At 39.0% G+C, this 16,858-nt stretch overlaps 1 protein-coding gene across 2 annotated transcripts in view; it reads right to left on the bottom strand.

Annotated features, from left to right (window-relative positions):
- The window catches only part of TNKS (tankyrase), a 215,314-nt gene extending 204,084 nt beyond the window's left edge, over positions 1-11,230 (bottom strand). For both annotated transcript variants that reach the window (XM_040490149.1, XM_040490150.1), the window contains exon 1: positions 10,503-11,230. In XM_040490149.1, the coding sequence (XP_040346083.1) occupies positions 10,503-11,175 (673 nt within the window). In that variant the 5' untranslated portion in view covers positions 11,176-11,230. The remainder of the gene's footprint in view (positions 1-10,502) is intronic.
- Between the last annotated feature and the right edge of the window lie 5,628 nt (positions 11,231-16,858).

Here is a 16,858-nt window from a genome sequence, read left to right as displayed (position 1 = left end):
GTGAATGTATTTCATGACACTGAAATAACACTTAAAAATGGTCAAAATGGTAAACTTTCTTATATATTATCTTTACCACACAGAGAGAAAGCAAAGTAGCAAATTTAGAGAGGTAACGCTCCAATATACATAAAAGGAAAAAAACCATGGGGCGCCTAGGTGGCTCAGTCGGTTGAGCATCTGACTTCAGCTCAGGTCATGATCTCAAGGTTTTTGAGTTCGAGCCACGCATCAGGCTCTGTGTCTCCCTCCCTCTCTGCCCTACCCCTGCTTGCTGTCTCTCAAAAATGAATAAATGTTAAAAAAATTTTAAGAAAAAACCAACAAATATTAAAAACTAAAATTCAAGGAAACCTTTCTAAAATAAAAGATCTGAAACTATATAAAGAAAAGGCATATCATGTACCCGAGAAAAATCAACTTAGAGGAGCTAAGACCAAGATATATATACTCTATTAGAATATGTTGACTTTATGGAAGAGAAAAAAATCCTTTGGACATCCAGGAAAAAAGACCAAGGGAAAGAAAATCAGATTACCATCAGACTTTCAACATTAACAGCTTTTACAGAAGAAAATGGGATAATGTTTTAAATACTCAGGAAAGAAAATGAGAACCAAAGATTTTATATACAGTCAAACTGATTTCCAAGAATAAGCCAACAACTGTTACCGACATTTAAAAAAATCTCAGACAATGCTGTTTCCAGGACAGCTTCCTGGGTAAACTCTGGAGAATAACACCAAAATAACTAGAGACATCAATATCAGGACTAGTGGTGAGCATTTGCAGCAAAAATGGCTAGAACAGTAGCTGTAAATAATGATTTCAGGTATCTATTGCTGTATAACAAACTATTCCAAAATCTATGGCTTATGAGAACAACTACTACTTATTATTCTGATGATAACTGTGAATTACCTAAGCTCAGTCATCTGGAGACTTCATGAGGCTGGAATATCCAAGGTGGTTCACTCACTCAGCTGGCAGTGGAGACTGACTGAGAGCCACAGGCCTTAATTCTCTTCTCCATGGTCCCAGCATGGTGGCTGGGTTCCAAAAGAGAAAGTTTCCAATGCACGAATGTGAAAATTTAAGATCTCTGAAGGCTCGGATGTCATATAGCGACACTTCTGCCACATTTCATTCATCCCAGCAAATCACAAAACCAACTCAAATACAAGAGGAGGGAAATAGGCTGCACCTTTTGCTAAGTGATGTCACATACATTACATAAAGAGGAGGAATATATGGGAGTCATCTTTGGCAACTATCTATCACACATATACTTGTAGAACTAAAACTAAATAAAGTTGATAAGAGAAAAACAAAGTAAATGTGCAAGACAGCTTCCAGGATGGCTCCCAATGATCCCCATTCCCCATCATATACACCTTTGTGTAACTCTCCCCTTTTAATACAGGTTGGCCCTATTGATTTCCTTCTAGCAAGAAGAATACTACAAACGTTGATGAGACAATAGTTGGGATAGTATATTTCGAAAGGACTCTAGCTTCCATCTTGCTTGTCCTTTCTTGTTCTCTCATTGCTGGCTCTGAAAAAAGTCAAATGTCATGTTGTGAGCTGCTCTATGGAACTGAGGGAGACCTCAGTCCAACAACCTGCAAGGAACTAAATCTTGCTAACAACCACATGAACAAGTTTGGAAGCAGATTCTCCCCTCAATCATCCCTTCAGATAAGACCGTAGCCCCAACCCACATTTTGATTGCAGCCAAATGAAAGGCTTTGAGCCAGAGGATGTAGCTAAGTCATGCCCGGATTCCTGACCCACACCTGGAATCGTGACCCACAGCAACTGACCCACTTAAAATTACACAATAATAAATGTTTGTAATTTTAAGCTCTTAAGTAGTTTCATGAACTTCAGGGTAGTTTCATAAACAGCAATAAATAACTAACACAGTAAACTCAAAATAAGTAGAAAGAAGGAAATAATTAAGGGAACAAACAATGGAGAAAATTAACAAAGCTGAAAGCTGGTTGAAAAGATCAACAGAATTGATAAACCTCCTAGCAAATCTAATCAAAGAAAACACAAATTATCAGTATGAAAAATAATAAAGGAGTTTATCTCATTAGCTCTTATAGACAATGTAATAGCAATAAAACAATATTATAAACAAATTTATGCAAACAAATTTGACAACTTAGATAAAATAAATTCCTTGGAAAATATAACTCACTAAAATTGGGTGATAATTGAGACAATCTCTCAGCCATCTATGTATAAAAGAAAATTCAGTATCAAAAATCCTCCCACAAAGAAAACTACAGGTCTAGTTAGTGTCATTTGGGGATTCTATCAAAAATTTGAAGAAAATTAATGGCAATTCTCCACACTTCATTCAGAAAATAGAGAAATGAACACTGCCAAATACACCTGACAAATACAAATAAAGTGTATTTGGCATAATCCTAATGCCAAAACTTGGCAAAGACACCACACAAAAAAAGAAAATTACAGACCAATATTTCTCACAAACTTAGATGCAAAAATCTTTAACAGAATATTAGCAAATAAAACATAGCAATATATAAAAAGGATAATATACATCATGACCAAGTAGCATCTACCTCAAGAATGCAAGGTTTGACTTAACATTCCAAAACTCAATGTAATGTAATATATTAAAAGAATAAAGGAGAAAACCCATATGGTCATCTCAATATATACAGAAAAAGCGTCAACAACCTTTAATGATAAACACACCAACGAACTAGAAATAAAAGAGAACTTCCCCAATATGATAAAGGACAGCTGTGAAAAACTTAAAGCTAACATCATACTTAATGGTGAAGTAGTGAACATTTTCCCCTTAAGAGTTGGAACAAGACAAAGATGTCTACCCTCACCACTTTTATTCAACATTATCAAGAAGAACAAATACGAGTCATAACTGACTCCATTTGAAGATGCAATTCTTCAATAAAATCCTAAGGAAATAGTAATTTTCTAGATCACAGGATAATATACAAATTGATCAAATTAGGGGCACCTGTGTATCTCAGTTAGTTAAACATCTGACTTTAGCTCAGGTCATGATCTCACAGTTTGTGAGTTTGAGCCCTGCATCGGGCTCTGCACTGACAACTCGGAGCCTGGAGCCTGTTTTGGATTCTGTGTCTCCCTGTCTCTGTCTTCCACTGCTCACGCGCTGTCTCTCAAAAATAAATATTTAAAAAAATTTTTTTAAATATTTTTTAAAAAAAGAAATGGATGTGGGGCGCCTGGGTGGCGCAGTCGGTTAAGCGTCCGACTTCAGCCAGGTCACGATCTCGCGGTCCGGGAGTTCGAGCCCCGCGTCACGCTCTGGGCTGATGGCTCAGAGCCTGGAGCCTGTTTCCAATTCTGTGTCTCCCTCTCTCTCTGCCCCTCCCCCGTTCATGCTCTGTCTGTCTCTGTCCCAAAAATAAATAAACGTTAAAAAAAATTTTTTTTAAAAAAGAAATTGATCAAATTAGCAAACAATTGAAAAATAAAAATTTTCAAAACCCAATGTAATGGCATTAATATACATTTTTTAAAAACTAGGAATAAAAAATCTCATGAAAGACTCTTACACTAAAATTTATGAAAACTGCTAAGAGAAAATAAAGGCCTAAATAATACTCATGCATTAGAAGACTCAATATTGTTAAGATGTTAATTTTTCCCAAATTGACTAACAGATTCAATATAGTTCCAATTATCATCTCAGCATGCTATGTTGTAGAAATTGATAATCTGATTCTAAAATTTCAGTGAAAATGCAACAGACCTAGAAGATCCAAAGCATCTTGAAAAGGTTAGCCAAATTGGAACATTCAAACTATCAACTTCAAAAATAACCACACAGCTACAGTTACCCAGCCAATGTAATTCTGACATAAAAACAGGCAAATATATCAACAAGACAGAATAAAAAGCCTGAATACAGACCCCCCCCCTTATACAAGCATCTGATTTTTGACAATGAAGAAAAAGCAATCCAATAGAGAAAAGAAAGCCTTTTCAAGAAACAGCATCAAAAAAAGTGAGTATCTACCCAAAGAAAAATAAACCTCAACTCAAGCTCACAGATGACACAACAATGAACATAAGATTGATCACAAACTTAAATGTAAACACTAAAACCATAAAGCTTTTAGTAAGAAACATCTATCTTTGTTACTTGGGAATAGGTGAAAGTTCTTACCCCAGTCATAGGTCACAGAAAGCAATAACTATAAAATAAACATACAAATAACATAAATTAAATTAAATTTGAAACTTCCATTCAAAGGACTTATTAATAACGGATCAGCACATGTGTAACATATAGCTAACGAAGGATTAACACGCAACTATATAAAGTACTCCCAAAATTCAACATAAAAAGATGAACCCAATGAAAGTAAACTTTGTCCAATTTTTAAAAAGACAAAACTTCATAAAACATATATAAATGGCAACTAAACAGATGAAAAAGTCTTCAACGTTAGACTTCAGGGAAATGCAAAATAAAATCACAATAAGATAAAATTAAAACATCTGAAAACATGAAATGATGAAGATACAGAACAGCTAGAACTCTTACATATTACATTAATGGAAATGTAACATGACACATCCACTTTGGGAAAACGTCTGTAAGTTTATTAAAACTGAGTATTTACCTACCCTAAGCCCACCAATTTCAACACTAGGTATATGTGCAAGAGAAAGAAAGTCTATGTCCACACACAAAAAAATGTTTTTTACAAGAATGTTCATAGCAGCTTCCTTCATTAAAGTCCAAAACTGGAAATACCCTAAAAGTTCATCAATAGGAGAAGAAACAAACCAACTATAGCACATTCATATAATGAAATACTATTCAGCAGTAAAAAGGAGCCACTGATACATGTTACAACATCAAAAACATCAGCTGAGGGGCGCCTGGGTGGCGCAGTCGGTTAAGCGTCCGACTTCAGCCAGGTCACGATCTCGCGGTCAGTGAGTTCGAGCCCCGCGTCGGGCTCTGGGCTGATGGCTCAGAGCCTGGAGCCTGTTTCCGATTCTGTGTCTCCCTCTCTCTCTGCCCCTCCCCCGTTCATGCTCTGTCTCTCTCTGTCCCAAAAATAAATAAAAAACGTTGAAAAAAAAAAAAAAACATCAGATGAGCAAAATATATCTTACAGAAAAAGAGTAGATATTATAGGACTCCATTTTTATGAACTTTTAAAACAGGCAACTTATAATCTAGAGTGGACAAAAAGAACAATATTTGTATCTGGGACAGGGATTGAGGAAATGGGCATGAAGGAACTTTCTGAGGTTATGATGACTTTCCAAAAGGGTCTGAGTTGTCACATTTGTCAAAACTCAGTGAATGGGGGCACCTGGGTGGTTCAATCACTTAAGCGTCCGACTCTTGCTTTCAGCTCAGGCTGTGATCTCACAATTTGTGAGATCGAGCCCCGCAACTGGCTCTGTGCTGACAGTGAGGAGCCTGCTTGGGATTCTCTCTCCCTCTCTCTCTGCCCCTCCCCTGCTTGCACACATTCTCTCTCTCTCTCTTTCTCTCTCTCTCTCTCTTTCTCTCTCTCAAAATAAATAAACTTAAAAAAATTACTTAAAAAGAACTCAGTGAATGTACAAATAAGATTTGTACAGATTTTACATTAAAACACAACTTTGTAAACAAACACTGAACTCTAGATAATAATATGCATATATTCGCATACTTAGGGAAGGTGCACAGATGCTTGCAATTTACACTAAACTGCCCCCCAAATAGATTGATAGAAGAATATACAAGCAGATACATATGTAATAGAAATTACACAGTATTTTAATTTATATAAACACTCCTCTATTGTTGACTAGTTTTATATAACATCTTACAAATAGCTATTTTGTTCTTTAAATCATTTGCCTCCAAAGAGTGACATAGTTAAAGTAGAAGAAAGAGAAACTTACCACATCTTTCTAACTAAAAGTTCAATGTAACTTTTTTTTTAAATGGTACCTTAGGGGCGCCTGGGTGGCGCAGTCGGTTAAGCGTCCGACTTCAGCCAGGTCACAATCTCGCGGTCCGGTCCGTGAGTTCGAGCCCCGCGTCAGGCTCTGGGCTGATGGCTCAGAGCCTGGAGCCTGTTTCCGATTCTGTGTCTCCCTCTCTCTCTGCCCCTCCCCCGTTCGTGCTCTGTCTCTCTCTGTCCCAAAAATAAATAAACGTTGAAAAAAAAAATAAAAAAAAAAATAAATGGTACCTTAAAGCATAAGATTTTAAGAAAACACTAAATAAAAGATAAAATGGAAAGACATTTATGAAGCTAGTTCCTTTTAAAATTAGATCCTTCTTAAACTCTGAGGCAGGGCATTTGCTTGAAAGTATAATCAAGGAGTTTACCAAACAATGTTAACAATGTTAAACAAGATTCCCACTCCAGGACTGAAGGGTTCCGACTCATTTTCTTAGCCATTGATGGTCAACAGCTCAGAAAACGTGATGTTTTTTATGTGTCTTTTTTTCAGGTGTAGGAACTTCATTTGTACCATCAAAGTCAAAAGAAAGCATAAAACTGCCATACATAATTTGCTGGATTTGATACTGAAGTGCCTCGTATTACATATCCTAATCTTAGGTTAATTAACTACTTGGGAAGCCTATTTCAAAAGTTTATCTATTTAAATACTACGATATCTCAGATTTCAATGCTTCATTCAAGTTTTTTGTTTTTTGTTTTTTTAAACCCATCTAAACTTTTCTTTAAAAGAGACCACATGAGAACATGCTGGTCCTTGTAACAAAAATATGTCACTAGGAACTGAACTGAACACTCCAAATTGATACTATTTATATAGCTTTGCCTGCTGTCCTTTAAATAACAGAAAATCAGGGTCAAGGATCTTATCTGTAGGAGAAAGTCTTATATAAACTCTAGTCAACAATGAAAAGAACGGGTCCTTTTGATATGGCCATAGGCATTAGAAATAGTATTTTGAGAATCTACATAAACAATGGAAACTGGAGATTATGTTTCTAATTATGGACAGAGTGATTCCATTATTGTGTCTAAGCCATATTTTAAATAAATAATTATCACGGTCCAAAATGGGATAGAAAAAAATGTTTAATTCTGCATCTGGAAAGAATTATGATAATATTTTTAAAAGTTATAAGGATTTAGGGGTGCCTCAGTGACTCCATGGGTTAAGCTACCAAGGCACCCCTAAATCCTTATAACTTTTAAAAATATTTTGGTTTCAGTTCAGGTCATGATTTCACGTTTCATGGGCTTGAGCCCTGTGTGGGGCTCTGCACTAACTGCAGAGTCTGCTTGGGATTCTCTCTCTCCCTTTTTGTTCCTCTCCTCCCTCTCTCAAAATAAATAAATCAGTTTTTTTTTTAATAATAAAAGTTATGGGGCGCCTGGGTGGCTCAGTCGGTTAAGCGGCCGACTTCGGCTCAGGTCACGATCTCGCGGCCTGTGAGTTCGAGCCCCGTGTCGGGCTCTGTGCTGACCACTCAGAGCCTGGAGCCTGTTTCAGAGTCTGTGTCTCCTCTCCCTCTCTCTCTGACCCTCCCCCATTCATGCTCTGTCTCTCTCTGTCTCAAAAATAAATAAACGTTAAAAAAAATTAAAAAAAAATAATAAAAGTTATAAGGATTTAAATATGACTTCATACCACTTGAGATCTTGAAAATGGTTTCATTTCATTCTATAGAACTGTAGACTCACTTCTCAATGGAAACAAAGGCATTAATTAACACTCTTCCTTTCCAATCTTTGCTTGGCTAGATTGGACCCATCCTTTAAATCCCTCTCTGTCTAAAAAGACTTCCTTAAATGCTGTAAAACCAGGACAAGAAACCCTACTGCCTCCTCCACTAAAGTATATTCCGATAACTCCAGGTTACACACTTTATGGGGTTTTGTTATTACTGCTGTTCTTGTTTAGTCTTCCCTATTAGACTGTAAGCTCCGTAAGGGCTTAGATAGCCCTACCTACCACATCAAAATTGTGTTGGTATTTAATACCTGACCTATGACAAGTAACAAAACATTTGTGGAACAAATGAATTACGGTTTTTAAACTTCTCCACCCAAGGGATTGTTCCAATTTCCTCTTTAAAACAGTTTTTCTATGACAATCCCATTACTAGCATTCTAACCAAGAATCAACTGAGAATTACTCTTAACCACTCATCCAACACTACGCAATGCACACAAATATGGAAGTATGATAAACTGCGGAGTGTTATGTTTTTATACCACGTAGTTTTACTGTGTTTATCTGTTTTCCACAACGAAACTAAAAAATTTTTCTTAAAAAAACAGTTAAAAGTCAGGTTCTCATAATTACAACATAATTATAGGCCTGTGTGTTATTGTCTTGTAACTTATTGGGTACACATAAAACTCTAAAACAGAATAAAAAGTAACTATTGTAGCACACAGAAGTTGATTTAGAAGCCAAGCACTGTTTCATGTGTGACTGATCCTAAATAAGTACATTATCACAGATATACACATAACTATCCTCTGTTAACAATTACTTATAATGTGGTACAGTGAGGAATGACAAGATTTGTGATATGCGCTGAACTAGTCAAGTTTGGAACAATGTATGCAAAAGCAAACCTCAGTTGACTTATTATATCAGACTCAGAGCTTTCATTTGACCTAAAGAAAAATAAATGCTATTTCATCTAAAATAAGCAACACCCTTGAGCAAATATCTACTATATGGGCCTGTTTATGATTCAATTCACTAAATACCTAATAGTATCTATACTATCTATAGTGTCTATACATCAAAAATGGATCCAGTAATCTAATAATGATTTCCTGTTTCTCATATTGCTGACCATGACCCATTAACAAACCACAAACAACATTTGTTAAAAATGAAATGGAATAGGATATAAAATATAAGAAGACAACACATGTAATAAAGGAAAGTATTATTTCCTAAAACTTTTGATTCAGTTTCTACGTGTGTGAAGCAATGTAAAATATATTTCTAAGTATAGACTGCAATAAAAAAAAAAATGTGTGAATGCTACTCTTAGAGTTTATGCCCGTTACTTCTTTCCCCAAAACAGTGCAAAAGCAGAAACTTTCCATCACACACACTCACAAAGTGAAAAGTGACCTTAACCCAGGTATTGGTTTTAATAGTTTTAGCTTGATTTCACAAACTCTAAAATCAAACAGTTCAAATCCAGGTTCCATGATTCTCTGTGTGAATTTGAACTTATTTTAATAATAAGTGCTTCATGTCTGTCATCTATAAAATGAGGGTAATAATATCTTTCAAGTTGGGGTAAAAAATATATAATACACATAGTTCCTAACATATCTTTTACCATAAATAGAACAAACTGAAAAAGTGATATGTATTGCCAACATAGCAAGAACCTTAACAGGAGGTATCTTCGGTGTGTTATCTTTGGTGTGTGTGTGTGTGTGTGTGTGTGTGTGTGTGTGTGTGTGCTTTTTCATTTTGTACATTTCTGTCCTATATGAATTTTATAATGTATATAGAGCATACACATTTTTAATGTTTCTAGTGTATATAACATTATTCTCTTTATATTTTAGAATATCAATAGTAGATATCTGGGCAGTGAGATTATGGTCCTTTTTTAAATACTTATCTGTATTTTATAAAAATATACTAGGTATTTTTAAAAGACAATGGTCAATTACTTGATTTAAAAAAAAAAACCACACACACACAAAAAGTGTGTGGTCCAGAGTTTAGGAACTAGCAGGTTTTTTTGGAAAACTAATGTGCCAGATGCTTCTCACTAAATCCTCACACAAACTTAGTATATCATTTTTGTCCACGAGAAAACCGAGGCAACTGAGATAAGGTAAACTGTCTATCAGACAAGTAACAAATAGGAGTGTCCAGGACTTTAAACCCTTTATTTCTTCTACCATCACATATGCATCCAAACATTCTTCTCCAGTTGTTTCATATAGGCATATTTGAATCTACCCAATTAGGCTGTAAACTCCTTGAGAAAGGGGGAAAGTTTCACATACTTCATTTATGTCTTTCATTGGCTTACTAAGAGTACCATAGATCCTTAAACACTTGTTGAGTTACATTAAACTTCTTTTGGTCTAGACTATCCTCATGGAACATACCCGTGATGTAAAAACGAAATAAACTAGTAAACAAACGACAAAACTCTTAAGACTGCCCAAATCTAACTTTATTCCTTCACACTCGTAACCGAAAAAGTTTAAGTATACCCATATCTGGAGACGATCTCTAAGGGAGTTTGGAAACGGGTACAAGTATCACTATGCGAACGCTAAAAAAGAATGAATTCACACATTCCCCCACCACGCCCCCGTCATCCAGGCACTATCCTAAAGAAAGGAACCTCTAGACTTCCGGTGAGGTGTTGAAGAACCATAACAACGCCCCCACTTTATTCTATCATAACTTGTTTTCCATCCCTACCCAGACCCCTGTCCCCAAGACCAAACCTTTAATAAACAAAAGTCTCTGACCTGCAGCGAAGTGCAGGGGAGAAGACTTCCGGCCGGCCATGTCCTTAGCATTCACGTTTGCCGCGTCCACCAGCCTCTTTACCCGGGACACGTCCCCATTGCGACAGGCCTCCAACAGTTCCCGTAAGGCCCCGCTTACTGCTGGGACCCCTGGCCCAGGTCCCGCTGCCCCAGGCCCCAATGTTGCTGTGGTGCTAACTCCTGCCGCCTCGGGGCTCTCCGCCAAGCTCGATCCAGGGGAGGATGGAGAGGAAGATGAGGAAGAAGTCGGGGAAGAAGAGGACGACGGTGAATTGTTACTGCCACCGCCGGCTGGGTTGGGAGCGACCCCGACGGCAGATGAAGCGGAAACCGCCGGGGCCACGGGAGCGGCGGCGGCCGTACAGATTGTGCTGGTGGTACTGCAACAGCTGGTAGTGTCAACCGGCTCCGGGGATCGAGGCCTGTCGGGCGGATCCCGACTGCCATCCCCCTCCGGCAGCGCTAGGCCGTGCCGCGGGGAGGCGAAGGGGGCCAGGCCACCTGCCGTTGGGGAGGCTGGTGTGGTCCCCGGGGCCAGGCCAGGGCTGAGTGGGGGTGGAGGTGGCGGCGGCGGCGCCGAAGCCCCTGGGGCGGGCTGGAGCTGTTGTTGATGATGGTGGTGATGATGCTGAGAGCGACGCGACGCCGCCATCTTCGGACTCCCCCAGCACTGTCACTGCGGCAACGGCCCCACCGCCCGCCCTCACTTCCGACCGCTAGGCCAATTAGCATCCAGCGCACAGGAAATGATGCGGGGCGGAGTGGGAGGGGCCAAAGAGAAGGAGGGAAGTATTGGGAGCTCAGAGGAAAGCCGATGAATGGGGCGTGGCTTTGTGACCGAGGGGCGGGCTTTGTGACTGAGGGGCGGGCTTTGTGAAGCTTTGGCGGGCCGGCTGCGGAGATTTGAAAGTTGGAGCAGACCACTCCATAAATGAGGCACTTTTCTTTCCTCCATTCTCGCTTTCAGTTTGCTTGCCTTGCCCTGCTTGGTTCTGTCGCCACGTCTCCTTCAGTCTTCCGTATCTTGCTCCGGAGCGTGCCCCTAAGGCGTAACTCAATGCAAGAAGGGACTGTATCGCTTATCATGTCTCAGGTGGCCTTGTCTGAGAAATGGAACTGTGAGTACCTACCACACAGAATTGTTAGCAGAATTAAATGAACAAATGTACACAAAGCGCTCTGACCGTTACTAAAACATAACTATATTTAGCCCATTGGTAATTTTTTTTTAATGGAGCCCCCATCCTCTCCCCTCCCCCCAGTTACTCCCCCCCCCCCCCCCCGTTATTCTCTTGGTCTCAATGTCCCTTCCTGTAAGTAAGTATTCTCGCTCTGTCCACTTTATTAATATTCCATTTTAAAATAGTGGTTCAGGGGACGCCTGAGTAGCTCAGTCCGTTAAGCGTGGGACTCTTGACTTAGGCTCAGTTCATGATCCCACGGTTCCTGAGTTCCAGCCCTACATGGGGCTCTGTGCTGGCAGTGAAGAGCCTGCTTGAGATTCTCTCTGTCTCAAAATAAAAAATAATAAATAAATAAATAAATAAATAAATAGTTCAGATTGCCAGGATTGGAATTCAAACTTCGTAATTTACTAGCTGTGTAAATTTGGGTAAACTGTTTAACCACTCTGCATCTCACGTTCTCCTCTGCAAAATCGAATTAATAGTTCCATAATTGTTAACTATTAAAATTATGATTTTTCTATTATGTTATCTCTGTACTTTTATTTCTCTCCTAAAGTTTGACTCTAATAATTATGAATATGTTCCTTTTGAATTGTTTTTAGCTGAACCTTTCTTCCCCAATCCTCTCGCCTCTGTTCTCTCCCTCCCAAACTAAGATAAAAACTTGACTGCTATCCATCATTCACCTTTAGATGCCATTCTTTAGTAACTGCTTTTTCTCTCTTCTGCCTGTACCTACTTTTTTGATCTGCCATCAAAAGAGATGTGTCAGTGCATGGGATAATCTCAGTGCAGTGTCCATTTCCTGCTTCCTATTTAATAGTCAACTATGCATTGTGGAAGTTTAGACAAAACAGCATTATTCCAATAGAGGGGACACAGATAGCAATTGTGTCTTAAGAAAGGACAAGGATTACATGGGTCAAGTAGAAATTGGTCATTGCAGAATATTAAACCAGGTATTGTTTCATATGTTCATTATTAAATATAATTACTGTGATGTTAATATTCCCGCCTAAATAAACAGGTAGGTTTATTTAGAAATACCATCTACATAAAACAAGGTCAGTAACATAATATTGAGTGACATTTGTTATCATCTCATCTGGGATTACTGATTATAACTCTCAAGTGTATGCATCTGTTTTACAGATTTGTGCCATTGTTTAGAAATGTGTGGCTGGATAGGAAAACTCCATCAGTACAACTGACATCTGCCCACAATACACATTCTCCTGGTTTTCAATGTTGGTGTTTTTTGTTTAAGTTTATTTCTTTATTTTTTTGGGGGGGGGAGGGGCAGAAGGCGAGAGGGAGAATTCCACTGTCAGGTGCAGGGCTCAAACTCACAAAAACCATGAGATCATGACCTGAGCTGAAATCAAGAGTCAGATGCTAAACTGACTGAGACGCCCAGGCACCCCTCTCCTGGTTTTGAATCTTAGTTCACAGCACAGGATAGTATTGAGAAAAGGGGTTTATCAACATAATACATTAGATGCTCGTAACTCACCTCGTGCCCCATTGACTATGGATGGCCTTCTTCCTGAATGGGAGACATAAGGAATATCCCACCTGGTCCATGATGTCCAATTACTCATAGATCATGAGAAGTAGTAATGTTTACCCTGATTCACATGCATCTACTGTGTCTGTTTATCAGTACAAAATAAATAAGAAAATTTCTGCTGGATAAAGAGAAACAGGCCAAATTGCCTGAAACTATTCTACTGGTAAACTAGGTCTGAAAATGCATTTGCTCACTTGGAAATTGCCTTTTCCCCCTCCAGTGGAAAGTAGTAAAGGTACTTAACATTAAGTATTTATAAGGTTTAGGTTTATCTGGACTAATGTTCAGCTCTAAACAGGAAAGGGCAGATATCATTACCTAATCTTTTACAGCTACACACAATTCCATGAGGGATGCATTGTACGCTAATGAAAAGAGCAAAGTCTGAAGTCAAACCGGCTTGAATCACATCTCTGAGGATTACTAGTTGGTTAATCTTGGTAGATATGCTTCAGCTCTGTCATTCAAAAATTCTGATTTTACTGTAGCATTGCCATGAGGATTAAAAGACCTGGTGTTTTGTAAGCACTTCCCCAGTGTTAATTTGATTCTCTTATGTGGTATACATAAGGTGTTGCCACTATTGATGCTATCTCCTTACAACTTCCTCTGTGACAAAGAGAGTGGCTGGGAATAAATATCCAACATTTTACATGTAATGGGAATCTTAAACAAAGAAAGACCAGGTTTAATTGTTTCCTCATCTGAAAATTCAAGATTTTATACAGATAGTCAGATACTCTATCTCCAAGAATTATTGAGGATCATAGTTACGTGGCACCCTATCACTTTCAAAAATATTTTCAGAACAATCATGTCCATGTGGCATAAAAATGTGAGCACAGAGCACTCTCTGAAGCATTATTGTTGACACAAAAGAAAGAACCACCAACTCAAAGGGCACTTGCCTTCTGGACTGTGATGTAATGTTTGTTTTTCCCCCAGAGGGATCATATGAACGCACTTTGTAAGTTACACAGTCATAAACTTGCAGTTGCCAAATTTCAACTAGACTTGGTGTGGTTATTCCATCCATGCACTTCTCATTGATCTGCCCCAAATCCAAGTTCACTGGTAGAATTTTAGATCTACTAAGTCCACTTATTCTTCCATGCTCTGAGCAAAGCCTTCTCTGCAAACTCAGAAGCGCAGACTAGAGCTATAGATTAGGCGAGGTGGTGCCATTTCCTCACCTTGGCCTTTGAAGGTGTTATTCTTAAGTCAGAAATAGCCATTATGCCCAGGGCCCAGATTTCTCTATGAAAGTAGTACTAAGCTGAGAGAAACTTTAGCTGAATTGCTATTCAGAAACCCAGGAGAATATTATCTTGTAAAGCCATAGATGTGCAAAAATTCCAACAGCTGCAATCATGCTAACCACATTGTATCTGAGGAAGTTTCATTAAAAGGAAAAGCTAAACAACTTATTACAATGCAATAAAATTACAGTAATTTAAAGATCCCTATATATTAGCTTATTAGATTTTCAGTTGCTTTGTAAGATATCTCTTCCATAGCTGGGTCTCTGGGTACTGTTCCTAAGACGTCTATAGTCTGCCCTCTGATAAATTGGGTTTTCTCCGGGTGTGGTCTATACACTTGAGACTAGTCACTTTGATGTGAAGTATTAATTCCAGGCAGAGAGGCAATATAATATAGTAGTAAAGAATGGATTCTGGGGGCACCTGGGTGGCTCAGTCGGTTAAGTGTCTGACTCTTGATTTTGGCTCAAGTCATGATCTCGTGATTCCTGAGTTTGAGCCCCATGTTGGGCTCCACATTGACAGTGCTTGGGATTCTCTCTCTATCCCTCCTTGTCTCTGCCCCTCCCTTACTCTCTCTCTCTCAAAATAAATAAATAAACTTAAAACAAAGAATGTGGATTTTGCATTTAGACTGCATGGATATGAATCCTAGCTTTGTCACTAATTAGCTATGTGTGATTAAAGGGTACCACATCCTACATTTTGACAGACAGAAATATATAAAAACCTATTTTCTGTGCTTTAAAAAAGTGGTAAACAAGGTTTCCCACCAAAACATTCTTTTCTTTATAAACATTTTTTACAAAAGTAATTAAAATCATATATGTGTCGGGGCGCCTGGGTGGCTCAGTGTCCGACTTCGGCTCAGGTCATGATTTCACAGTCTGTGAGTTCGAGCCCCGTGTCGGGCTCTGCGCTGACAGCTCAAAGCCTGGAGCCTGCTTCGGATTCTGTGTCTCCCTCTCTCTCTCTCTGCCCCTGCCCCGCTAGTAGTCTGTCTTGCTCTCAGAAATAAATAAAACATTAAAAAAAAAAATTAAAGGGGCGCCTGGGTGGCGCAGTCGGTTAAGCGTCCGACTTCAGCCAGGTCACGATCTCATGGTCTGTGAGTTCGAGCCCCGCGTCAGGCTCTGGGCTGATGGCTCGGAGCCTGGAGCCTGTTTCCGATTCTGTGTCTCCCTCTCACTCTGCCCCTCCTCCGTTCATGCTCTGTCTCTCTCTGTCCCAAAAAATAAATAAACGTTGAAAAAAAAAATTAAAAATAAATAAATAAAATCATGTATGTGTGTATGTATGTATGTGTGCCTATGTATATGTGTGTGTGTGTGTGTGTGTGTATTATGGATTAGCATGTGGCTTCCTCCTCAAAAGAGATAAATACCTGCTATCCCCCAAAGTCATAGACAAGTCTAGAAAAGTTCCAGAAAGTTCTGGAAGGTATTGATAAGGAATGGCATAAATAGCTAATAATGCACATGTAATGATGCAACGGCTTATGTAAGTTTGGGTGTAGCTCACCTTTAATAGGGCTGATGCAAGAGCAAACCAATAGATGGTGAGGCACACCCAGAGTGCTCGGCCTCCCCAGTCAGAACATGGGGCTAGCCAGCCAAGCCATGATGAACATATATCCCCAACTGTCAGGGATTTCGGTCTACCACATAGTGACCATGACCTCACCCCTGGTGAAGATTGGAGTAAAGACCTTGACAAGCAGAGTCCACCAGACCTGCTGGCTGGAATAAGTGGCAGCCAAGCCATTGAGAGACACTAGTCAGTCCCGAAACAGGTGGTGTGGGCCATCACCAGCTATCTCCTTTTGCTTTCTTGCAGTTGTTGCTTGGCTCATTGAGAGAAATAAATGAGTAAAAGTTGTTAAATGTTATTTGTTAAATAAATGGTCATTGTTAAATGATATTTGTGTGCAACTTCTCACAGGATTGCCTACTTCCTTCATATCATGTCTTTATTTTGATGTTGTTGCTCACAAGACATTGAGTAATCCAGGAAAGGTTATTTAACCTCTCCGTAAACCCACCAGCAAGGCAGGGATATAAAGCTTTGTTGTGAGAAGTAAATGAGTTAATATATGCCAAGTGCTTAGAACAGCTCCTGGCACATGACAAATGCTATGTAAATGTCAGCTCTTATTCAAAAAGATTAATGCACCCTTATGCTTATTGCTGCATTATTTACAATAGCCAAATTATGGAAGTAACCCACTTGGGTCCATTGATAGATGAATGGATAAAGATGTGAGATGTGTGTATGTGTGTGTCACACACACACACACACACACACACATACACACAT

Source organism: Herpailurus yagouaroundi, unplaced genomic scaffold (genome assembly GCF_014898765.1).
Source record: "Herpailurus yagouaroundi ecotype Mexico unplaced genomic scaffold, PumYag 181, whole genome shotgun sequence".
Classification (NCBI taxonomy): Eukaryota; Metazoa; Chordata; class Mammalia; order Carnivora; family Felidae; genus Herpailurus; species Herpailurus yagouaroundi.
Note: the sequence above shows the minus strand (reverse complement) of the source record. Positions and strands in the feature narration are given on the sequence as shown.